A 23,806-nucleotide genomic window follows, 5' to 3' on the forward strand; every position below is an offset into this window, starting at 1 on the left:
TCAGGAGCGGAGATCCTATCTCGCCATTGGTTATAATTAATTACACAGCGGCCATGATAGGAGGCCTTTTGCATTTATTATCTTTAAATTATTGATTTTTGTCAGCAACGTAATGTAGTCGCAAGGGACAAAGCCAATAGAGAAGCTTACAAACTATTGCTGAAAGTTAAAAAGGGTTAACATTCCATTATTCGTATTTGTTTATAAAAGAAACCGTTTTAAGTTAATTTATTTTGGAAATAAAAAGCCAAATGGTCTAAACAGAATTACCTATATGTTATTAGTTGCAGACGACCAAGGGTATACTCAGGCAACCTGTAGAGAATCAAGCTTCTGGCCTTCTGGTTCAGCGTTGGCCGTAATCAAATTCACGCTTTGCACTTATTTAATTGTTTTTCTTTTTAATTTATCATAGCTAATAAATTGACTTTTATGACTGGTCATGAGAAGCTCGTAAAATTTGCATATGACTGTTTACGGAGCTTTGGCTGGAAGTCGTGGTCCTTCAACGGTTGACGGCATTATTATTATGTCAACGTAATGTCGTCGTCAAATGGTTTTTCGCGTGACATTTGCATTTCAGTTCAGTTCGGCTGAGTTGAGCCCTCGGGTCCGATGACATTTCATTAGCCGTAGTTCTTCGCGCACATAATAACGTGTGCCATTGTTTTTCATTGTCGTTTTATGTGCTGTTTATATTTTTATGGCATGCCATATAGTATTTAATATTTTTATTATATATGAGCCACATGCGACCGTCCCTCCCGTCCTATCATGTCTGCGAATAAAACAGTTTCATTCCTTCTTCTGGCGGAACTTTTAGGGACAGCGAACTTTCTCACCAGGTGGAAGGGCTGCCCTCCATCCCCATCCTCATCTCCTTGAACTGAAATCATACTACTTGAGGAGTCACCCGCTGCTTCGTGTTTGCAGTTATTATTGTCTATAAATCGCTGGGAGGACCCGATGGGAGCAGGAGCCATATACACGATGACATTATGAATTTATTACTATTTAAATATTTTACTTCTGCTATGGCCCTGGCAGGCGACGATGGGGCGCAATAATCGTTCTGACATTTTGTTTTGCCTGGCGTGCGTAACTATTTACGAGTCTACTCCGGTAACTTTTCCCTCCGCAGAGTCGAGGCCCCTGCACGGGTATATGGCTTGAGTAGGTCATGAATTATCGATGCTGTCAGCAATAAATATTGATAAAATATAACTCCAAAGTTCTGGCACGTAAGCATCAGCTTTTGCAACTGCCTCGATTACCATAATTTAATAATTCGGGCAGTTAGGCCCCCTAAACGGTTCCGCTTAAAACCCATGCATAAATGTACATAAATAAGCATCTCATCTGAATGTCAATTTAATTATTAATCAGCCAGACATATCTGGGCTACCAATTAGTCAGCAAACCAGTTCGTTTCATCGCATGGACTTGAGATTTGAGACCCGTTTGCATTTTTAGACTTTGACACCGGCACTTGACTTCAATCTTTGCCCAAAGCAAACAAAACAATGGAAAAAACTCACGAACTTAAAACCGGTCTGATAATTCAGAACGATCATCTGGCAGCAACTTATTCATACATTGTAATTGCAGAATTATTTTTAACTTAAATCAAATTAGGGCCAAAGAACGAAATTACCCTTAATGGCATTACTATGACTAACTTATAATTTGTAAGGGAGTTGAGTTAAGTAATTCGTCTTGTGATTAATACTTAAACCTTAAAAAAAATGATTGGACTGTAAGATAAAAAAGATTGGTATTACAGGTTTATATTTTTATAAGAACAATATCTGTTTTTCGATTCATAAACTCGCATATTTACGGCCTTAGCATCTTAAAAGTTGCCCATTCATGCTTGACTTGCACTTATAAGTATTTCAGAACTACAGAAAAAATGAAAGATAAAACTATCAATAGATTACCGATAAATATTAAAGATACAATCTTTTTTTGATTACTATCATCAAAAATTTGATTAGTTTTATTTCTGATCTCAAGTAAGAGACATTCTAGTTTGTACCAACTTATAGTCTTTTAGAAACTGTCCACTCATGCTTGGTTCGCACTTTTTTTAACACCTTAATAAAAACCCACGTAAAATTCGAATTTCAAGTTTGAGGTTTTGAGAGCTAAGGGTATTGTTAAATCAAATTTGTTGACGTTGACGCTTCGCTGACCACTTTGCCCCTTGGGAAGTACAGCTTTTTTTAATCGGTGGAAAATCTCAAATTACAATTAGCACTTACATTATGGAAACCCAATTACTGTAGCCTTATAATGAGCCCGAGCCTGGGGCATTAAGGCCAATTACAACTACAATGGGAACTGCAGCGAACTTGCTTCATTTGCTGAGCTGGTATCGGATGAACTTTAAGCCTAAATGGCACACAGAGTGAGTCAGTGTCGGGTTGTCCACGAGATCGAAGGGGGTTGGGCCAAAAAAAACAAAACAACGAGCGTCATTAAAGCGGCGATTTAAATAAACTAACCGATATATAGCCGTGTGTATATTTAATTACTTATGCAGTGTGATCAGCGGAGTAGAGCGAAAACAAAACGCGATAATCAAAACAAAACTTTAGCGAAGCTGTATTCCAAATCGTATAAAAGCCGGAGGGTAGCAGAATAAAGCACACAGTTCTGATACCAAAGGGTTCCCATCAACATCTCAACCGAAACCATGAAGTTCCTGATTGTCCTGTCCGCCATCCTGGCCATTTCTTCCGCCGTAAGTGAAGTCAAATTATTGGTGGGGCTGCACTCCTATAGTACAAGTATCTCATAGGAACTCCAGCTGTCCGACGAGCAGAAGGCGGTGGCCCATGCCAATGGCGCCCTTTGCGCCCAGCAGGAGGGCATCACCAAGGACCAGGCGCTCGCTCTGCGAAACGGAAAGTTTGACGACAGCGATCCCAAGGTCAAGTGCTTCGCCAACTGCTTCCTGGAGAAGACCGGATTCCTGATCGACGGACAGGTCCAGCCCGCCGTCGTTCTGGCCAAGTTGGGACCGATCGTCGGCGAGGACAACGTGAAGGCCGTCCAGGCCAAGTGTGACGCCATCAAGGGAGCCGATAAGTGCGACACCGCCTTCCAGCTGTTCGAGTGCTACTACAAAAACCGCGCCCAAATCTAAGCGGAATCCTTGCGAATTTTAAACGTGTGATATTCTTTCTGTGACTTGTTACTTATTTGCTTTAACCACGCCTATCCAATGAAAACACTATGTACAGATCCTAAACTCTTCCAATAAAATTGAACAAAAATGTGTTAAAAAGTAATATTTTAACATTGAAATATTTATTCTTGTATTTATAATTTGTGTAGCGTTTTGTCGTGAATATCATAAGAAGGAATATAACATAATTAGAACAATTTTAAAGACTTTGTAGTTACATCACGATAATATAAACTGTTTTAAATTCAAGTTTAAAGGCAGGGACTAGCACTAGCATTTTGATGTGAGAAAACTTTTATTAATAAAACACAGCTTTAAGAATATTGGAATGTAAGACGACAACTGTTAGACCCTCCGAACCCGTACCAATCAAGGTCTTCGAGCCCCAAAGAACTTTCAAGTAAATTTCATTGCCAACTTTGACATCTCCGAGGAAATGAAGAGCAAATTCTTCTACATAATTGCTTAAGCACATTCGGGTTTCGACTTGTCACTGGAAGCTCCACTGTATGACCCATTTGCGCCGTGGTCCAGGCCACGCACCCATTTGCATAACAGTGGGCCATCATTAAGGACCACTGTCAGACCGTCGTCAGGGGCTTAAGTCCTTGGCCAGAGCGCCGATCCCAGAGGCATTTGCCCGCTCATGTTTGGCATAAATATTGATGAGCGACGGCAAACTTATTCGCACAAAGACCGGGATCCTGGGCCGCGAACCCCGGATCCTGGGCTGTGTGCGTGCGGCCTGGGCAAATGAATTGGACACATGGAGCCGTGTTTTTAAAAGCCCAAATCCAATTAACAAGTCATTAAACATTCATTGAGCACGTGTCGCAATTGCATTTACCGGTTCGACTTTGGGGCCAGGTGGCACATAAGGCACAATTGCTTTGCTTCGGCTTGGGTTTTGGCTTTGGGGACTTTGGATCGCAGCCAGGGTGGCGGACTTGGCTTGGCGTCCATAATTCATTTTGTCACTTCCTGGGGACGGTCTGGCCGTCATGTCACTTCCATTTAGCATCCGTTTCAGTTGCAGTTGTCTGCACAAGAGCTTGGCCAGCAAACAATCACTGATGCGATTACTGATGTCTATTAAAAAGGCAGCCCAATCGACGGTTCCACCCCCGAGCCACTAATGCATTTAAGTAGACGGCCATGGCGGCCTGTCAAAGGAACCAACACGCGTGGGATGCTAGCACATTGATGCTCGACATCAGCCTTTGTCTTGGCCGTCTTGTTTGACTTGTCTTGCCGTAAGTTGGCTTTCAATGGCCAAGGACCAAGGACCAAGGAACAGGGACTGCGGAAAACGCTGGGGTCGGGTGGGGTTGATTCCTAATGCCTGCGGTTCTCACATTAATGTAATTTAATTTTATAAAAACTTCGCTGCAGGGTGGCTGCCACTGTCTTGTTTCATGCTTCGATGTCCCTCGCTTTTTGTCCGTCCTTGTGGAGTTTCTTTGATCTTAAAGACCAATGTGTGATGTGGCTGGGGATGTTGCGGTTGTGTTCCTGATTATCAGCACAAGACTGTTATTAAGTCCGTCTATTAGGGAGTGCAAAAGAAAGTTGGAGTCGAAGTAAACCAGTTGGTGTGGTTGAAACTAATGTGATTGAATGTGAGCTGGCTAGGAATTTGGAGTATAATAGATAGAAACCAAAGATAATATAAACTACTTTGGTACTACTACTAACACTACCATGGTCTTTGTAGAAACGCCATTAAAAGTCAAAATACACTGGTGGGCATACGTATTCCGACAATATATATAATAACGTAATCATTTGAATTTGAACTTACTTCTTGCAAACTTAGGCATCAATGGAGAGGTAGTTTAAATGCCGTTTGAATGATACAATACTTTTCTTAACCCATTCAGTACTTATTAAAAAGGACGAATTTATGTGAATATCTACATTTTACACTATTTTCCTTGTTTTGAAAACATAAATTTTTTGATGCAAAAAGTTTCTTCAAGCCAAAATTATAACAACTGCAAAAAAATTATTTCAAAAAAGATTTTTTTAGGATTTTTTTTGAAAAGGTTTAGAAATATGCATTTGAGCCATAATTTTCTCCTTTTCATAGAATTTATATTTTGACAATGTCACCTTTTAAAATTATACAAATATAAGCAAAATGATATTTTAAAAATTCTTTTTGCAGTTAATATTTGCTTTTATTTGGAGAAACTTTTTGCATCAAAAAAGACGATGAAAAAAATCTAAAGAGTAGATTTTCACACAAATTATAAATTTTCCATAGGTACTGAATTGGGTAAAGAAAGTTTACAAGAAAAAATTATGAGTATATTTAACTTTTGTTTCGTCAAAATACTTATGCGGACTCGTGTAAGCGATGGTAATGCGCATTTTATTACTTACCGTACATCGTCTATAGTAAATCATTTGTGTTTGCCAGCCCCATTTTGTAACATTACCATATCTGTAATCTAATAATTTTTCGAAAGTATTTTATGAAAAACTGTCATTACCCGCCAAAATAAATTAGTCAATAATTACTATGATTATTTTAGCTGACAAATGGGAACAAAACAAACTGAGAGTATCATAGTAATTGCCTCGCCAGTTTTTTAAACACCTTTATGGAACGTCACTAAAATGTTTTGCAGATTCATCTGCCAAATTGAGCCTGTAATTTTTTGCCAAACCATTTTCTTTTTGCGTAATTATAGAAGCCTTTAAGCGGTCACATCAAATATCGCAGATGAGCGCCCTTTGTCGATGCTAATTTGAATTCCCAACCGAAAATGATTTTGGCAATGCACTGGGGCATGGCGCATTATTTGTGATAACGATAGCTGATGGGCCCAGGTATTCAAGCATAAAATGGATTGGCGATCGATTTGAACAACAATTAAATAGCAATTTTAAAAGAGATGGCCTCTATAAAGTAGACTCTATAAAAGCAGTCGGCTAAGCCGCGACAGACTTTGTAGGTCAAACTAGTTCTAAAGCTAAACAAAAAATATTTTTGAAACATTGTATTTAGATGTATTTTCGAGTCGATTTGCTGTCAATACTTTTCCTGACTCTCACTGATATTCTGCCATTAGCATGGGTAATGTTTCTCAAATTCATCTGTTTAGTCTGCTGGGTTACTAAGAAGCAGATGGAAAAATTCCAATCACCCGAACATTAAATAAATAAATAACATAAAGTGTGCCAGAAACGTAAATACTTCAGAATGTTAAAGCCTTTTCTTGCAGGCCCGATCGCTGACCGTCTCGCTGAACTTGTCCATGACCCGAACTCTGGTTCCAGATCCTCCAAATGGAACAGAGACCAAGCTCAGCCAGGATATGCTGAGGTCCTGCATGCGGAAGACCGAGATCTCGATGTCGCAGCTAAAGCTCTTTCACATGAGCCTGGCCAACAGTGACTACAACAACGACAATGACGTGGCTCCGACTCCAGTTCAGTCCATGGGTGACGTCAACAACCTGGGCGACCTGGACTTCAATGGCAACTCCCAGATGCCCTTTCTCGATTTGAAGCACAATGAGCCGCTCCAGTGCTTCGTGAGCTGCCTGTACGAGGCACTGGATCTGGACAGGTACAATGTCCTGTTGGAGGAGGCCTTCAAGAACCAGGTGCAGACGATCATTCAGCACGAGAAGGCCGATATCAAGGAGTGCAGCGATCTGCAGAGCAAGACACGCTGCGAGGCGGCCTACAAGTTGCACGTGTGCTACAATCACCTGAAAACGCTCGAGGCGGAGCAGCGAATCCGCGAGATTCTCGAGCGGACGGAGGCGGAGAGCGAGGGGTTCGAGCCGGATGGCAGCGACTTTATTGACGGTACTCAGCACTCGGGCGAGTCAGTGACCACAGTTAAATCGGAGTAGATAGACAACTTTGTATCTTTGGGCCTCATATCTTATCGGTGTCTGCGTAACTAAATGAGTGTAAAAGTAAAATAATTCCATTTTCGGGCCCTTTAAAACTATAAATAAATTGACTGCATTTTAAAATGTAACCTATTTAAAGTTCGTACTATTGCTAAGTTGGTATATATATATTTATTATTACCAATAAAGTCTAGGTTTGGGAGTAATCTTTTTTTACGTAAACAAAATTTTTAAGAGCATAGTTTTAGGATGACAGTTAAGTAAAATAAAAGTAGTTGATGTAAAGACTTTTGAACTCATTTAAAATGTATACAAAAAATTCTTATGTACTCCTCAAAAGATTTTAATTTAGTAAGTAATTAGAAATATAATTATTTCACCGAAAAAATGGAGACCGTTGGTTGTGCATAAGTATTAACAATGTAATGTTTAATAAAATATATTTAACCACAATAAACACTTTAAATAAAATATTTAGATTGGTCTTAATGAAACATATAAAAACAATCTCTCAAAAACAAAAGTTATGAAAATAAACTAAAATCAAAACTATAAACAAAATTTAAAAGAGCTACGCACAATAAAACAGAGTAAATAACTAGCAAATTAAAGCTCGCTGAGCCGAAAGACATGTTGAGGCGTGGATGATTCAACGCCATCGGCTGGTTAAAATGTGAAAACGCCCAATTGGTTTAGCAAATTAAAAAATTAACTGGTTCAAGAACAGAATAATAAAAATAATTGAATTTAAAAATATAATAATTTAATTGGTACCACTGGTTCTATAATTTATATATTTTACGAGTATTTAAGGCCCGTTGTTTTAAACTGAATTCAGTTGTAAAGTGAAGATAGATTTGTGAAGATGAACTTTATTGTGGTGGTATTCCTTTTCGCTTTAAGCGAACTGGCAGCGGTGAGTTATAGGCGAATTATATTTTGGATCAGGATATTGTATTCTCTTTTGTTGGTTATACAGGGTCAGTCGGCTGCTGATTTGGCAGCCTACAAGCAAATGCAACAAGCCTGCATCAAGGAGCTCAACATTGCAGCCAACGATGCCAACTTGCTGACCACGGATAAGGAGGTGGCCAATCCCTCGGAGTCGGTGAAGTGCTATCACAGCTGCGTGTACAAGAAACTAGGACTCCTCGGCGACGATGGAAAGCCCAACGCCGACAAGATCGTCAAGTTTGCCCAGCTCCGTTTCAGCAGCGTGCCGGTCGACAAACTGAAGTCCCTGCTGAATAGTTGTGGAGCCACCAAGTCGTCCACCACATGCGACTTTGTCTTTAACTATGAAAAGTGTGTGGTTAAGGGATTCAGTGCCTAAAGGGTGTCCCCAACAATCAGCATCCGTTTAAAACAATAAACTTATTTTGAAGTGTTCAACGCACTCGACGGTTAATTGTCTGGTCTGGGGGCTCATGCATTTAATTATGCAAATTGAAAACGCCGAATGACATGGCACACACATGAATATGGATTATAAGCGGTTTACGCGGAACAGGGCCTGAAATCCCCAATTAAGCTGCGGCAAATTCTGGACCCCACCCTCCTGATGCAGACTGAATTACGCTTTCAAAGCAGGTTTTCAGTTCACAAAAAATTAAACAAAAATAGAATGCAACACTAAGCCCAAAAGTGAAATCTGTTGAATTGATACAAAAAAGTTCAAAGATGAGGTAATTAGTTTTGCACTTTTTCAATTGGTTATTTCTGTTTCCGATTCTGTTTGCAAGAACTCGTCACATTTGTAATTTTCATGTTTACTAATTTGGTCGCTGATTTTTTATGATTTATATCGAAATTTTAATTTAATACCAATGAAGATTCGTGGCTGTAAAATAACAGCATATATCAATCTCTTTTAGAACATCCAAGCAGACAACAGTTTTCATTTGACAAAACATTTATTCGGAAGTCGCTTACAAATGTTATAAACTCTTTTCACTGTTTTTTAAGGGAATCACAATTTGCCAAACTTCTAGACCCACATCCTTAAGCCTTAACCTCGGGGGCGGGCTTGAAGGTCTCGAAGCACTCGTGCAACTTGACGGCGGTCTCGCATTTGTTTTCGCCCTTGATGGACCTGCACTTCTCCAGGGCCTCCTTGGTCTTCTCCTCGCCGATGAAGGCGCCCAGCTTCTCCAGGACCACGGACTCCTGCAGCTCGCCGTCCTTCAGGGTTCCCACCTTCTCGAAGAAGCAGTTGGCGAAGCACTTGATGTTCTCGGTGGGGTTCTTGAAGTCCTTGGCCTTGACCTTGGCCTTCTCCTCCTCGGTCAGCTTCAGTTCGGCGGCGCACTGCTCGCCATGCTGCTTGGCCAAAGCCTTCTGATCCTCGTTCAGTTCGATGGGCTAAATAAGATGCGGATATTAAGTAATGAGGAAAATGCATCATGAAGTATATCAATATCAGATAGGCTATTTTACTTGGAAAGCTTAAATTCCTTTAGATCTATCGAGCTCTTATTTTACGCAATTGACTTTGAATGTTAGTTTCATTCTTATAACACAAATTTCAAAAAGGAATACATTAAGTTTTGGCTATAACACTTTTACAGAGTGTGAGAATTTTTCTGGATAATAAATTGATCCTCAATATTGAGTACCATTTAAAATTCAGAAGGGCTCTCAGCCTTCCTAACTAAGAGTCGAACTCACCGAGGCAACAGCCAGAGCCACAAACAGAGCACTCAAAGCGATCACAAAGTAGGAGTTCATGCTGGGAATTGCTATGACTTGCTAGAACGTTTGGGGAAGTTCTGATGTCGGATTGGGAAGCGATCGCGGCTTTTATACCCGCACTCGCGGTCAATAAAAGCCGGTTTCTCTTTATGTCCCCGGGCAATGATCCATCTAAGCCCAGCTGATGGTTTTGATTTTTGTTTTGGTTTTGGACTTTGTTTTGTACTATGTATCTCTCCCATTTCCTTTGGCCTAGCCCGGGTTTTTATTTTACTATTTTTTATTTTTTCCATCTTGGCGAGTACTTTCGTCTGTTTGTGGCCTGCGGGCAGGTAGACAATCCGAAGTTATGGTCGCTATGAAAGCATGGTTCATTAAACCGCCTTCTCCTTCGCCGGCCGGGGGAATCGAATCAATTATACAAATAGAACGCAGACGTGGTACAGACAGGGACGCCTCGAGTGGTCTCGAGATCGTAGGTCGCTCGAGTTACACGTACAATCGCAGACGGACTCGAGCTCGTGGAGTTGGAGTTGCGGCTGCTCACTCATTATCGCGGCACTCTATCAAAAACTTTCCACTGCTGATGCCACCAGCCCCTTCCAGGTGGCCAGATCCCAAGCTAAGGCCAAGAACCAAGAAGAACCAACCGCACCATCGCCCCTCAGTCGGATTCAGATTCAGATATATATCTAAGTATCTGGGCGAAGAGGTGTGGCGCGTATTGAAAGTTGAGAAGCGCAAGGAGACAGGCGACGACGGCAAAGTTTTTTCATTTGAATCCTATTATTTCAGCGTAGTTGTAATCTTATTATCCACGAGATGACAGCAAAATGACATTTAGAAAATTTCACGCTGTGTGAAATGTACAAAAAGAAAACAGGGGAATGCAGGAAAGTCAGCCAGCAAAGGCAGTGCGTGTGGGTGGTGACGGAATCGAGCCGGAGTCTTAGTCGGATCCAAAGTCGTGGCCGGGACCCGGAGTTTCTGATTGGGACTGCGTACTGTGGCCAGACCGCCGCACTGCCGTGGAAAAACCTTCGTCTACTGCTTTGAGTCGGGCGTGTTTTTCACAAGTTTTCCACTGACTGCTGCTGCTGCCTGTCGCCGCCTTCCTTTTAATTTCAATTCTGACATTTGTTTGTCTGCTGTCAAAATAAAGTAGCTTTGGCGCAAAAGAAATAAACCATAAGATTGCGATTGAAAATTCCCAACCCACACGCAGCCATCCACCCATCCACCCACCCAGCATCCCAACCCCCTGACCATTGAGTGGCTGAAACTTTTCGCTCTGACGCAATAATAATAATAAACTAAAGCTTGTTTGACTTCTCCGCAAATGCTTTGAAATCCTTGTGTGGTAATCTTAATTCAATTTGCTTGTGGTGGGGACAGTCGACTCTGGCGTTACACATGCAAAGAGTTTTGGTTGGGTCTAGGGAAAAACCAGGAAATTTAATCTAAAAACTTTGTCATAATAATGATTTTGAACGGGGAGAATTATAAAGCCATTCCGCAAATATCTACAGGTGCCTTTCTTTAATTTTATTAATTTAACTTTCTATAATATATGCAAGGGAACAATGCAAAATAAAAATGGATAATAATTATTAATATAAAAGTAACTCAAGGCAAGTTATTTACTTTTTATTTACAAATTGTTATGCAAACAATTAATTTTTGGGACTCCTATATTTTTTGTTTATATTTTACGGAATCATTTACCCATCTTAGTGTAATATTTGTGCAAGCTTATTTCCAATGAACAAGAGCTGACATAAGGATGGCTTTCCCTATAGAGCAAAGGCGAAACCATGAAGGGCGTAATCAGTCTGCGAACCCCCTCCAACGCCGCGCCTCAGCTAGAAATTAAGTACAATTTTCATTTTAAATTAAGCTGCCTTGGCATCCCCGCCGAGCAGATCCTGCTCAGCTTTCGACGTCATTAATCACCGCAGAAGCAACAACACGCTGGCCAAAGAGCATTTGTCAGACACTTTTGGGTACTTTCTCCGGTGGGGTGGACTAGACCATTTTCTAATCGCCCCCGTGCCAGAAGAAAGAAGCGAGTTTGGAAAAAGTTGCGCCCCAGAATCCGCCCGTGTACACATGTCAGCTGGAGGGGGTCGGAAAATCGCCCCCCAACTATGTAAACTCCGGCCTGACGAAGGCCCACCTGTCTGAGTTGTATTTCTGTGAGAAAAATGGTCGCTAAATTTGCGTGAAAAGGCAAATAATTTGGAATTCCCAGGGGCTCTAAATAAGTAAATTTAAATTGCATTTGTATGCGTTCAAAATTTGTTCTCCCTTCTTTTTTCGAGGGCTGGAGGTTGGGGGACTTTGTGTGTTCTGGCCACAGCAAGTTTTTGTTTGCATCGTTGCCGTTATAAATTTGCGTGTCAAAAGCGACGAGGTGAAGGTTTTCCGCCTTTTTCTGATGTTTCGCATATGCGGAAGGAAGCTTTCCCCGACTTTTCGCCACCGCCCCTACCTGATTTTCCGCGTGTCTGTGTGTTTGGCCAAATGTTAATGTCCTTATCAGCGCTTCAGCATTTTTACATGTGTCCGCATTTGAAATATGCGGCAGTGGCAAATGTTTTTCTTGCACTTTGCATGCACTGCAACGGGCTGGGGCTTTTCTTTTTGCCGCTCCTGTTGCCGCTTCCGCTGCAGTTGATGTCAAGTGTCAAGTGTCGGACAGCTGAAGTTATTTATTATAACGACAATTACACCAAACCGAAAGCTGGCCAACAGCTCACGTCAGTGGATTCGGGGCTCTGCGGGTGCCCTCTGGCCATAATTACATTTCCCACGACTCCGGGCGAATGGAAATTAGAAAATGCCGAAAAACGGAAACGGAAGTGAGCGAACTTGGCGTTGGTGTGCAGTGTGTGCTTTGCTATTGCCCCTGCCACACTCCCGGCCATCGGCACACACACTCCCACACATGGCAAGTCCTTTTATCGGAGTCCTGGATCCATCGTCTCAATCGAAATCGCCCTGTCCCCCGGAATCGGGGAAATTTGCTAATGTAATGATGCTTAAAAGTGTTTCAAAGTATTCCTTTGCCTTGTTTATTTTTATTTAAATGCCGGCGTGTGTGGACTGTGTGTGTGGGGGCGTTTGATTGAATTGGAAATGCTTTGCCAAAAAATTTCATTCGCCTTCGATGGCTGTCTGTTCTCGTCTACGTCCCGCCCCCTCTTTTCGATCGCTTTGTATTCAAGGGTTGAGGCACGTTGCGAATAATTTGCTAAATGGCTTAAAGCAAGTGACTGGCCGGATTGAAATGCTCGAAAGCCGCAGCAACATTAATGGCCAGTCTGGACTTTGAGCTTGATTCTGGCAAAATCTCAGCCCGTGCTACCGGGGAAGTTTGCATCGCACTAATGTTGGTTTTCTACCTTTATTGCTAGCAATAAAATTAAAATTACATTAGCTAACCGAATGAGTAAGACGTTTTTGGAAGGGAATCCCAGTTTAAACTGCCCGAGTTGTCACGAAAAACCACCTATCTGAATCTTAATTAGAAATGTTATCTATATCATATCACTTGTAGAGGGTACAGTTCGAGTTCAGTTTAATATTTGGAGTGACCTCCCTTTAATTAATTATCTTATAAGGTTAAATAAGATAAGCAAGGCAAATATTGGAAGGACGGAGATAAAAAATGCTTAGGGTGAAAGGAGAACAAGTCTGAAGACTTTTTCGAGCTTTAAAGTACATCTGATACCCATAAATACTTTAATAATTTGTCAGGTAATTAGGACATCTATAAGAACCTGTGGCTTATTATTTTAAAATACTTTGTAATAACGTGTTGCATCTGCTCTCGCAAAATTCTAAAGAGCAAGCCACAATGCTCTAGGGCTCCGCAATTAGTTAGTCAGAATGATCCCTATAAAATGCCATCCGCAGCCAGTTGCATTACTGCAGCTTTAGCGCCACTCCAACTATTCATTTTGAGCCACTCGAGCATGTCGATACACCCACTCGTGGCCAAGAACCTCGGCTCCCAAGGACCCTTTCCCTTGGCTAAGTTCAATGCCATAAGTCGCTGCTTCTGTCTCTCCGGCGGAGGTTCCTTTTTACTGTGTTTTTGTGGCTCTAATTCCATGTGTTCTGTGGGCATATTTAACGAGCGCCTGCTGTGCCACTTCAGCCACTATAATATGCCAAATTAAAACTTTAACTAGCGCGCCGAGAGTCCTACAGCGTCAGCATAAAGAGCAAGTGCAGTGCAGTGCAGCCGGCGACAGACTGTCATCATTATCATTAAGAGACACACACACCCGACTCGCTTTCGCACCTTATCCTGCGCTTATGGCACTGAGAGAAAAAGATATATAAATAGTTTGTTACAAAATATTCATAATCATTTTTATTTGTTTTAACCAGTATATGATTTTAACCAGTATAAATGTTGTTCTTAAATAGTACTTTCATTGAGCGGTAGTTAATTTTTTAATAAAAGAGCATAAGGCATTGCCCCATCGTTCTATGTCGCCACACAAACATTGTATAACAGTAAATTAGAAAAAAACAATTTTTAATCCTAGCTAATCTGGTACAGAGTCTCTATTTTTCTCAGTGTCGGGGGCTGCTGTGGTGGTATTATTGTCGCTGTAGTTGGCACTGAAGTGGCCGTCACGAAACAGTCGCCCAAAAGTGACAGGGTCGGTGGAAAAGTGGGGGAAAAGCTCGACGACGAGGTGCAGCTTCCGTTGCAGTTTGTTTTTCCTGCTCCTCGCAGACGGCTTAGTGGCACAGGCATCAGCATGTGGACGAGTGGGCGTGGAATGGGGGCAGTGCATCCGATGTGAGTGCCATGCCGCATTAAAAACAAAACGAAGGCGTTAATCTTTCCAACAAACCCGGTCCGTCTACATAACTTTGCTTGCACTTTGGCCTAACATAATTTATGCACTGCAACTAGACTGAAACTATGCGAAGCGGGGGCGTGGCAGCATACGCCTAGCAGCATACGTAATTACACACTCGGGATAATGCCAGAGCTTTAGGGGCAGCCACTTTGCGTCACTGTGAATGTGAAGCACAGGAAATGAAGCAGGAAAGGCAAAAACAATCAAGAATGCTGAATAAATAAAGCCGGAAAATTGTGTACGAGGGCTAACAAGAGGCATTATATCGCAGTGTCTACATGCAAAATAACGCAGGTGTTGAGGAATGAAAGCCCTTAGAATGACTGCTAAGATGGGGTCAAAAAGAAACTAATTCGTATTGAGATGGATGTGTGGCGGAATCCACAATAGAAATTAATACGTATCGAAGTATTTTAATTCCTTATTGATAACTTAATCATGTTTAGGAGAGCGAAGCAATAAAGCAATTTCTTGAGTAACAGGAACATGGCCATAATAAATCTAAACATTTTACTTTAACTATTTTATCGGTTGATTGCTGTCGTAGAGGTAAAGCAATTCCTATTCCTAATCAGCACTTAAGAACCTGTTTTCTAGCTATCGGAACAGTTAAATTCGGCAAAGCCTTAAATTTTATGGCGAACAATCAAAATGTTCTGCCATTGACATCCAAACCCTTGAGCTTTGTTCGAAGCACTAACCAAACCTCAGATTCCGCTCTCCGATTTTGCGAATTTCACTCAATATAGCGACGCATGCGTGTCGTAGTACCGGAACTGAACGCCACGAGGAAAAGTGGCGCCATTGTGCTGGGAAACCCCAATTTATTGTTTCTCTGAACTCTCAGTTTTAGAATTATTCACTCTCTTCGAGGCTCTTCCTTAACCAGCTGATGGCCCGAAGTTTATTGCTAACATCGCGCCTCCATCGCCTAAAAGCGTGCTTCGGTTTTTCCTTTCAGGTTTTCCCTTGGCTGTTTTTCCCTACTTGTCGTGAAAATGCCATGGGTTGAGTTGAGTTTTGGGTCCGAGGATTGGGATTCGGGGTTCAGGGGGCTTGGGGTTCGCTGGTTTGGGGCTGTTTTCGGGGTTGGGTGACCGGGAGCAGCGACTCTTTGTTGCTTTTGCTGCCACTCTGCTCCTGCTCCTGCTTTCAATTCAATTTTTCGCCAGCTGTTGTGCTTAATTTGAACTTTAAGCATTTTCCTTGTTGTTGTTTGGGCATTTCCGGCTTTAATGCGGCTGCCGTTTTCTGCGGCTGGGCGACAGCTCAATGTGAATGGAAATGGCGAGTCGAGAGTGAGGAGCCGATTCCGCAGCATTGAGAAGTCCTTTGTGGGTCAACCAGTCGGCCTTTTAACCGCTAATGAAGACTTATTTCGCAGCCCGGCAAAGGCAATGCACTTATTTATGGTTAGGCTGGAGTATTTCGTACTTCGTATTTCCCATCCGAAATATGGACCGGTTGACAGTATAAATAATGTGTTCCTTTGCCAGAATTTATGGCACTTGTATGTCTTCTGGTCTTCGGCATCCACTTGGCTGCTATAAATTAGAGCCACCGACCAGTCCGACCTTAAATGCGAAGTGCGTGTGTGTGGCTCCAGGATCTCCGCCCCAACCCCACCCCTACAACTGCCTCACACAACCGAAACACACACAGTGCCGCCACGCAACAGAACACACAGATAGCGTCGGCACTCCGCCATTGGAAAACAGCGGCTTTTGAGGTTTAAAAGCGTTTTGAGGTGACACATAATGATTAGCCAGCCATTAATTGCCTGGCACTCGAGGCACTCGATTACACTAATTAGGCGGCTTATTAACCTTAGACATACACGGCGTTACTGAACATCCTTGGGGCAATCGCATTTATTCCACGGCAATCCCTAAAACTATTCTCTCGTAAATTCATTGATAAGTAGTTAAATTCCTCAGGAAATTGTGCAGCACAAGCAGCAGGGTCGCGGAGGCCCATGATGATGGGGCGGTCCGTGGTGATGCGGTGGTCCATGGTGACCTCCGTGATGTGGGGGTCCTCCGTGATGCGGTGGGCCACCATGTCCATGTCCTCCGGGTCCTCCAGGTCCTCCGTGTGGTGGTGGCATTTTTCAACTATTTGCGTCCACTTAGAACAACGTGCGAACGGATCTAACTCTTATAGGCAACTAAATCCCCACTGACAGTGCAAATCTAATCTGGACTCTCTCCCCTTATGAAGATAAGACTTATCTAATCTCTAGTGTATTGCTAATCGATAGACTTGTTTGTTAGCACAAGTATTGGCCAATATAATGACCGTGGTGGTGAGTAAGACCCTGTAAATGCCTGAAGCAGAGTTAGTCATGGCAAATACAATGTGGAAAACCCCTCTAAGGCACCTTCTGAAGATAAGCATTCCTATGATATAATCTTTTAAAAGGTGCGTCTTGCTTCATAAAAGTTTTTATACGTACGATAAGATAGAGCTTTCAAATGAATTAAAAGTATGCAAAAGTTTTGCTATCCTGGAACGGGGCTTATTATCAAATACAATCCAAGTTCTTCAGTAACACAAACATTTGAGAAAACATACATTACTTTCAAAGTTAATCTATTCCAAGATTTGCCCAGTTTTATGAAAGGTTTGTGTGGAAAATCGATAAGATAGAGCTCCCAAAATAATCGAATATTATGCGGAATTCAGGGCTTACTGGAAAGCCCCAATCGATCACCCCTATTCTGCCGAATTGTAAACATGTTCTGAACGTTCTTGGAAAATTTGCTGTATTACTTTTCTACATGAGCCTTTCAATAAAATAGTACTTTATTTAATGTTTTTGGACACCGAAATATCTGTGCATTTGGGAATCCTGCGTTGCGATATCTTCATGCGAGTGGAACAACTTGATTTTAATTCCCGATTAAGGCACTCGTGGCCATGTAACTACTTACTTGCCTCATGACATGACCCAGAAAAGCATTGCGAAAATTCGCCAGCCAAGTGCAGGCACTTTGGCAGGAAAACGGAAGGAGCCCGACCAATGGCTTGGCTTTTTGAATTCAATTAATTTTATCTGCATCAGTTTTCCTTTATAATCGCATCAGAGGGCGGCTCACATGCGAAACGGAAAGGGCGAAAGGACGTTTTCCCGAAAAAGGACCGCAGCTCGTAAAATATATAAAGTCATTGCGAAAGCCAATTTGTATATCAGCGCTGGCGGCTGAGGCCCGGCGATTATCAAACTGCGAAACTTACTTAAAATGCCCTCAAAGAGGGGGTTTTCGCTGGGCCGGCGAGGGCGGTGGGTATTTGTATTTGAGTTGGCCCTGCTTTCATGGTAACAATTACATTTCACAGATTTTCATTTGGGGTCGCGTGTGGCGTTGCATGTTATTGGTGCGGTCGCATTCGCGTCCTTTATTTCGGGCTCAAAGGGGCTTACATTATCGCCGGGCCATGGCAAAGGGGAAAGCCCCGGCAGCGAATTTCCACTCGGCTTTCGGCTGATGTGCGACGTCTAAATATGAGAATGTTGTGTGAAAATGTTTAAAATCCACGCGAGCCTCTCTTCGGGCGCAAATGCTTAGCACGCCATAAGTGTCAGGCAGCCGGGATTGTGGTTTTCCCAGTGTATTTCCCTCTATACGTGTGGGTTTTTGTTCCTTTGGCCAAGGAGTGGCCACTTTTGCATACCCCCTCCGCCCCATGGAAATGGCGTGGCGGGCGCCAAGAAAGGAAGTAAATAGTGGAGAAGGCATAAATAATAGCAAATAATACGGCGACAATGCGCACAAATTTGCCGCTAAAGTGTAGTCATTGTCGGGTCCTTCGTGGCGGAAAATAAAAAAATAAGAAGCAGTCCTGTGCGTGAGCTTAGCCACAGGACCTGCCTCTGGTTTTTGCATGATTTCGCTGTTTAAATTTATTACACATTAGATTTATGATCGCGTTGAGTTGCCCTCCGCCACCCACCCACTCTCCCCGTCGTCCAGCACTTATCACTGCCCTTTGTGGCGGCTTTAATTTCATTGTTACAACTTCTATTTGAACTGGGTGTGAAGCATAATTTATAGGTGGCCGTGTGGTGTTGGGTGTGTGTGCGAGTTTTAAGTGATTTCTTTCGCTCGGCTGCCACTGGGCATGCACAATTATCGGGTGGCCTGTGCCACTTCTGTCACTCGCCTTGCGGTCGGATTTCCTCGGCGCTTTCCCCCGTTTTTCCCATTTAATCACAGGTTTTGGATAGCCTTGCGTGGCTTTTAAGCGCTTATTAGAAGTGTGACAGAATTCGAAGTTGAAGAGGAAACGGAGCCGCCCCCTCACTTGCCACCTCCACCTGCCCCACACGGAAGGCCCTCTGTAATAATATGGGGCAGCCATTAGTTGTGCATCGGTACACAAACAGATGGGTAAATAAGGCTGGAAGTAACTGAAAACTTTTATCTAAATAGAGGGACATTTTTAATGACTTTTTTGAAGAGTAAAGTTTTGTTTACTATTCAAAACATTTACGTTTACTTACATGATTTGGATCAGCATACCTCTGAAATAATGTATTATTTTTAGGTTCACTTCAGACTTCACACTCGATCACATTCAATTCATCTCAAATGCGTTTTAACCTTTGTTAAATTTATAGTAAAATTATCACAACAGCTTTATTAAAACTTTACCACAAGTTTTACACATCACTCGTTTTAAAAACTCTTGAAAGCACACCGGAAACCAATACTCTAAGCCAAAATGACGTCGATTGTGGAGGTGCCAAAGGCGAATTTGGACGAGGCGCTGCCGCCATGGATGAAGATAGACTGGTCGGACGAGGTGCTGCACGACATCTACCGGGATTGGGGAACCTACTACTCCCGTCGCCGACGTGAGAACTTCGCTCTGCACTACCTGAACAAGGCACTCGCCTTGGAGCCCACGGATCACATGACGCTCTACAAACGGTGCCAGAGCAAGAGGAAGGCTGCCCAGATGCTGGGTGCCCTGGCCGACAGTCGGGATGCTGCCAGTGAGTATCTAAAAGATAACACATCTAGTTCAGAGAATTAATACCATCGTTACTGTAAAATTTTTCTTTGCGGATCTAAAAGATGATAAAAACTGTTGCATACTTTCGAATGGCTTTATGGTTGAATTTCAAATCATATTCATTTTTATGGCGCTCTTTATAAAATAAAATAAAGCTTACAGGGCTCTGAAAGTGCAGTATATACGCACCTCTATCTTTAATTTCTAAATCCCACTATTTCTATACCACCCTTAACTTAGTTTTGAAATGTTGATATGTGTTCTCTTCAAGGTTCAACAGCGTCCTTCCGTCACTTGAATTCATATAAGCAGTACACCTGCATGTAAACCTAAATAAAAAACTTGTTGAGATAAACTATGTAAATTAAATATTTAACAAGCAATCAGATAAATAGAAATTAGACTACATCCTTTGTTATTATTTTACGTTAATTTTTTAGAGCTGGCGCTTAAGGTAGATGGCGGAGAGAAGGCCATAATCAACCTTGACATTTGTGACGTGCTCTACGAATTAAACCAGTTTGAAAACAGCAAAGCCGAAATGCACAATAACATGCGGATATTTATTGGCAATAAGAGGAACAGCTTTGTGCAGCGTCAGCTGGTGGTAAGTTTTTATTTAATATGTGGTCACAATCATTGCCATTTAGATGCCATAATAAACAACTTTATGCGATTCTTTTGCTAGGTGGACGGAGTGATTAAAGACGTAACAGGAGAGGCCATGTCGGCCTTCTTCATGAAGAATCTGAAGACGGTCAGCATTGTGCACGACCTGATCAAGGAAAAGGAAAGGGTCGACAATCGGCCTCTGTGGAAGATACTAAAGGAGCAAGGCAAGTGCGATGTGCAGAGCATTCCGGAGGTTCCGGAGGAGCTGATAGCGCCGGAAGCGGGCCTTCAACATCTTCCACCAGTCTTACATCAACGACTCCTGGATCGATGTGCTCTTCATGAAGATGCTCTGCAAGAACCCTAACCTACTGCTGCCCCAGTGCAAGGAATCGTCCTACTTCCTTCAGAATCTCTCCAGCAAACAGTACGAAATCGTTCGTAAGTTCATGGTAAGATGGGATTAGTAGGTGGTTTTCAGCGGTCGATCCTGATCCTGGCTTTTCCCCTCCGCAGAAAATGCTGCAGTCCCGTTGCCCACTTTACCTGGTCAACTACCTGAAGTACCGAAACAAGGCCATGTCGGACAGGTACCGTGAGGCGTACCTCTTCCGCGTACAGTACCAGACACATCGTAACATGAATCAGGCCCTGAAGCAGATCCGGGTACTTCGTAAGGCCAAGAAGGTTCAGGTGAGTCGCCATCGTATACTTGGATAATTACATACCAAGTTTATTTGAGGTGAAGATCATTAAAGATCAGATCATCAACATTAGAATTTGGCATTTATAAGATGCCTATTTAGTTTTTAAACCTTAAGTCAAACACATCCCAGCCTCTTTTTTAAAAATTAATTATTATTTTAAAACTCCTGTTTGTAAAATTGATTATTTTATTTTATATAACCGGTTCACAGCAACTGGCCAAGTTCGTCGAGGAGCTAATGGGATCATACGTGGTGCTGAAAACAGCCCGTGTGATGTGCTGGAAGTTCGAGTTCCTCAACGAGGTCTACAACACCATGGCTTTGGCTCTATCCGAACAACTTCGAGTGCCGAAAGGTTTTATACCCCAAGGTAGTAATGGAATATTAAGGCTATTGCGTTTGCCAGTGGAAAGAGTAAAGGACTTCGTGTCACTTACATTTGGAGACCGACAACCGGAGCCTGAGGGTAACGATCCAGCAACCACAAGGGCCAAGTAAGTTTGACTTTTCCGAATATTTGTAAGAAAACCTCAAATGTTCGTGAATAAACTTTACAGAAAGCTGACTGCCCGCCTGGAACACCGAATGGTTTTTGCCAAGTATTCAATCGAAAAGTGTTATTTGTTGCATCAGATTTCCCAGTCGTATTTGGACCAAGGACGTCATTCCGAGTGTGCTTTCAACGCTCGCAAGGCCATTAAAGGTAAGCAAACTTTTTTCTTTGTAAAATACGAGTATCACAGAATCTCTTAAATCCAATATTATTATATTTTCAATTTTATTTCTCAAAATCAACCCCCCAGAGAGCAAGAACTGCAACAGCAATCTGTGGAAGTTTCTCAGCGTGGTGCAGATAGTCAAGGCCAACGCCATTCTTCACAAGCTGGAACAGACTAAGGAGGCCCTGGACGATGCCCTGCCCATCGCCCACAGCCTGAAAGCTCCGGAGTTGGTTCTCTTCATAGAGAACTGCATGATGTGCAACACGGAGGAGTCGATCAACAAGCGGGCCACCCTAATGCAGGCTCGGCGGGTGAGCAAGTCCGAGTCTGTGGCCACCCACTCCTTAAATAGCGCTCAGGACAATGAGGACGGCTCCCAAGGATATAAGTCGGCGTAAGAGCCGTAAGAGAGTTAACATTTATTCTACATTAGTTACTAATATTTGGAGTTAGTTAACACATGGTAAATAAATCTTTCTTTAAAAAGAATAAATTGATTTAAAACCAAATAAGTACAACAACTTTAGTAAAATTGATTGTTAAATATTCCCTTAAAAAAATGTCAATTCTATCAAATGTTATTGTAACTTAAGTACATTTGCTTCAGTCCATTTGCGCAAAAAACCTAAGTGATTTCCTTTTTTATTGTGCATTAACATTTCTATTTAAACTAAAGTTTATCCCGCGTAAAGTTAGTAATGCATTTTCTTATCTTCATGGCCCGCAATAAAATGGCGACGTGTGATTAAAACTTTTATTTTGTCCCACATTTTAAGCAGAGGCGCGCGCAGACACATCCACGCATACGTACACACCTGGAGAAAGGTGTCGTAAAAATTCTATCAACTCGATTAAATTATAACAAGTGGATTTCCATGTTTTTGTGCCGCATTTATGTGTTTTTATTGTGCTAATTTTATGCCAGTCCTGGCGTGGTGAACACCTCAAGGAGCACCTCCTTGGGCAATTTCGGCGGAGAGCTGAAACACACACACAATGGCACGTGTGTGTGCAGATAGGCACCTGGTGGCACCTGCAATAATACTTGGCACACATTTAGTGGCAGCATTTAGTGGCACACTGCGGTCGCAGGATCCAACGGCGAAGTTCATTCTTGGGACATTTCCATTCTGGCTTTCCCGCTGCCGCCACACTTGGCAAAGTTTTCGGCCTTCCTCGCCCTCTCCACCTTCCACTTGCCACCTTTCCACCTCTCCACCACCCATCTGCGCACCAGCCCACCTGGTTCGGTGGCCTCGGCTCGACGCTTTTGTCTTATCAAAGTTTTTGGCGCGCATGTGTTTATGCCACAAATGGCACTTTTGCGGCAGCGCATTTTATTTTTTACTGCCACTTTTCGCCATTTTGCTTTATCATTTTTATACGTATTGTGTATATATTATATGTCCCCGAGTTTATACAGAAACAAAGCTTATAGGCTTGGTACTGACCTCAGTTAAGCTAACCATTGGCGTTTTTGGTCACCGGTGCGTATGCTCCATTTCTCGGAAGGTCATTCGCCCTACGTTTGTAAGCTGTAATTTGTATAAGTGATACATTATTCTCTTGATTATTTCTTTTATTAATACCATTTTAGAGCAGCTAACCAACTAAGCTTTAGCTATCTGATAACAACAGAAATTACCCCACTCTAAACATTTCCCCGCTAATAAATCTGCGTTAACCCCATTAACCCTTTAGTTATGGTCTCCCCGTTGGAGGAAAGTAACGACTCTATTAGTCGCCTGCTTTATTTAGAGTACAGGAATTCAAATTGCCGCCTAGTTCGTTTTTATTATCCTCGAGGAGGTCTGGGACCTCTCGCGAAAGGTATGCCCGCCAACTAATGACCCTGTATTTATATGACAGGGGAAAGTTTATAAATATTTATGGGCTCCGCTGTTGCTTCGGCTTCGAATGCTGTTGTTGCTGCTGCCCGCTTTCATCAAGCTAAAACTCATTTGCTTATTTTAAAATTCCGAGCAGGCGTAGTTTCATTTTTGACACCCGGCATTCGCCGACAGCCCCCAAAACCGATGCCCCGTCCCCCATCCATGTCCTTTTAGGGATCTGCCGCACGTTGTTGCCATTGTCACGCACACACGTA

At 42.4% G+C, this 23,806-nt stretch overlaps 5 protein-coding genes across 5 annotated transcripts; 4 read left to right on the top strand and 1 right to left on the bottom strand.

Moving 5' to 3' along the window:
* The first annotated feature begins 2,582 nt into the window (after positions 1 to 2,582).
* Positions 2,583 to 3,296, top strand: LOC108026931 (general odorant-binding protein 56d). The gene is made up of 2 exons (XM_017098145.3): positions 2,583 to 2,746; positions 2,804 to 3,296. Exons 1-2 carry the CDS (start codon positions 2,699 to 2,701, stop codon positions 3,149 to 3,151), a joined length of 396 nt encoding a protein of 131 aa, XP_016953634.1. The 5' UTR covers positions 2,583 to 2,698; the 3' UTR covers positions 3,152 to 3,296.
* Positions 3,297 to 6,169: 2,873 nt separating this feature from the next.
* LOC108026595 (uncharacterized) lies at positions 6,170 to 7,287 on the top strand. Its single transcript, XM_017097567.3, has 2 exons — positions 6,170 to 6,275; positions 6,424 to 7,287. The coding sequence occupies exons 1-2, from the start codon at positions 6,207 to 6,209 to the stop codon at positions 7,060 to 7,062; spliced, it is 708 nt and encodes a 235-aa protein (XP_016953056.1). The 5' UTR covers positions 6,170 to 6,206; the 3' UTR covers positions 7,063 to 7,287.
* Positions 7,288 to 7,314: 27 nt separating this feature from the next.
* LOC108026598 (general odorant-binding protein 56a) lies at positions 7,315 to 8,461 on the top strand. Its single transcript, XM_017097569.2, has 3 exons — positions 7,315 to 7,325; positions 7,912 to 7,981; positions 8,045 to 8,461. Exons 1-3 carry the CDS (start codon positions 7,315 to 7,317, stop codon positions 8,396 to 8,398), a joined length of 435 nt encoding a protein of 144 aa, XP_016953058.2. The 3' UTR covers positions 8,399 to 8,461.
* A 498-nt stretch (positions 8,462 to 8,959) lies between these two features.
* LOC108026543 (general odorant-binding protein 56a) lies at positions 8,960 to 9,860 on the bottom strand. Its single transcript, XM_017097493.2, has 2 exons — positions 9,733 to 9,860; positions 8,960 to 9,426 (listed from the first exon to the last, which is right to left on the bottom strand). Exons 1-2 carry the CDS (start codon positions 9,790 to 9,792, stop codon positions 9,067 to 9,069), a joined length of 420 nt encoding a protein of 139 aa, XP_016952982.1. The 5' UTR covers positions 9,793 to 9,860; the 3' UTR covers positions 8,960 to 9,066.
* A 9,326-nt stretch (positions 9,861 to 19,186) lies between these two features.
* LOC108026559 (uncharacterized) lies at positions 19,187 to 22,201 on the top strand. Its single transcript, XM_017097510.3, is given in 8 exon segments — positions 19,187 to 19,638; positions 20,099 to 20,265; positions 20,347 to 20,540; positions 20,542 to 20,722; positions 20,787 to 20,963; positions 21,188 to 21,471; positions 21,535 to 21,680; positions 21,781 to 22,201. Coding segments are annotated over 8 exon segments (1,740 nt in total). The 5' UTR covers positions 19,187 to 19,364; the 3' UTR covers positions 22,098 to 22,201.
* The last annotated feature ends 1,605 nt before the right edge of the window (positions 22,202 to 23,806 follow it).

Source organism: Drosophila biarmipes, chromosome 2R (assembly GCF_025231255.1).
Source record: "Drosophila biarmipes strain raj3 chromosome 2R, RU_DBia_V1.1, whole genome shotgun sequence".
In the NCBI taxonomy this organism is placed as follows: Eukaryota; Metazoa; Arthropoda; class Insecta; order Diptera; family Drosophilidae; genus Drosophila; species Drosophila biarmipes.

Excerpts from the sequence above, each read along its gene's own strand:
- LOC108026931 (XM_017098145.3), top strand. The coding sequence starts at position 2,699 with ATGAAGTTCCTGATTGTCCTGTCCGCCATCCTGGCCATTTCTTCCGCC. Across the intron at positions 2,747-2,803 it reads TCCTGGCCATTTCTTCCGCC|GAACTCCAGCTGTCCGACGA; the intron begins GTAAGTGAAGTC and ends AGTATCTCATAG.
- LOC108026598 (XM_017097569.2), top strand. Across the intron at positions 7,982-8,044 it reads CTTTAAGCGAACTGGCAGCG|GGTCAGTCGGCTGCTGATTT; the intron begins GTGAGTTATAGG and ends TTGGTTATACAG.
- LOC108026595 (XM_017097567.3), top strand. The coding sequence starts at position 6,207 with ATGTATTTTCGAGTCGATTTGCTGTCAATACTTTTCCTGACTCTCACT. Across the intron at positions 6,276-6,423 it reads ATATTCTGCCATTAGCATGG|GCCCGATCGCTGACCGTCTC; the intron begins GTAATGTTTCTC and ends CTTTTCTTGCAG.
- LOC108026543 (XM_017097493.2), bottom strand. The coding sequence starts at position 9,792 with ATGAACTCCTACTTTGTGATCGCTTTGAGTGCTCTGTTTGTGGCTCTG. Across the intron at positions 9,427-9,732 it reads TGGCTCTGGCTGTTGCCTCG|CCCATCGAACTGAACGAGGA; the intron begins GTGAGTTCGACT and ends CATCTTATTTAG.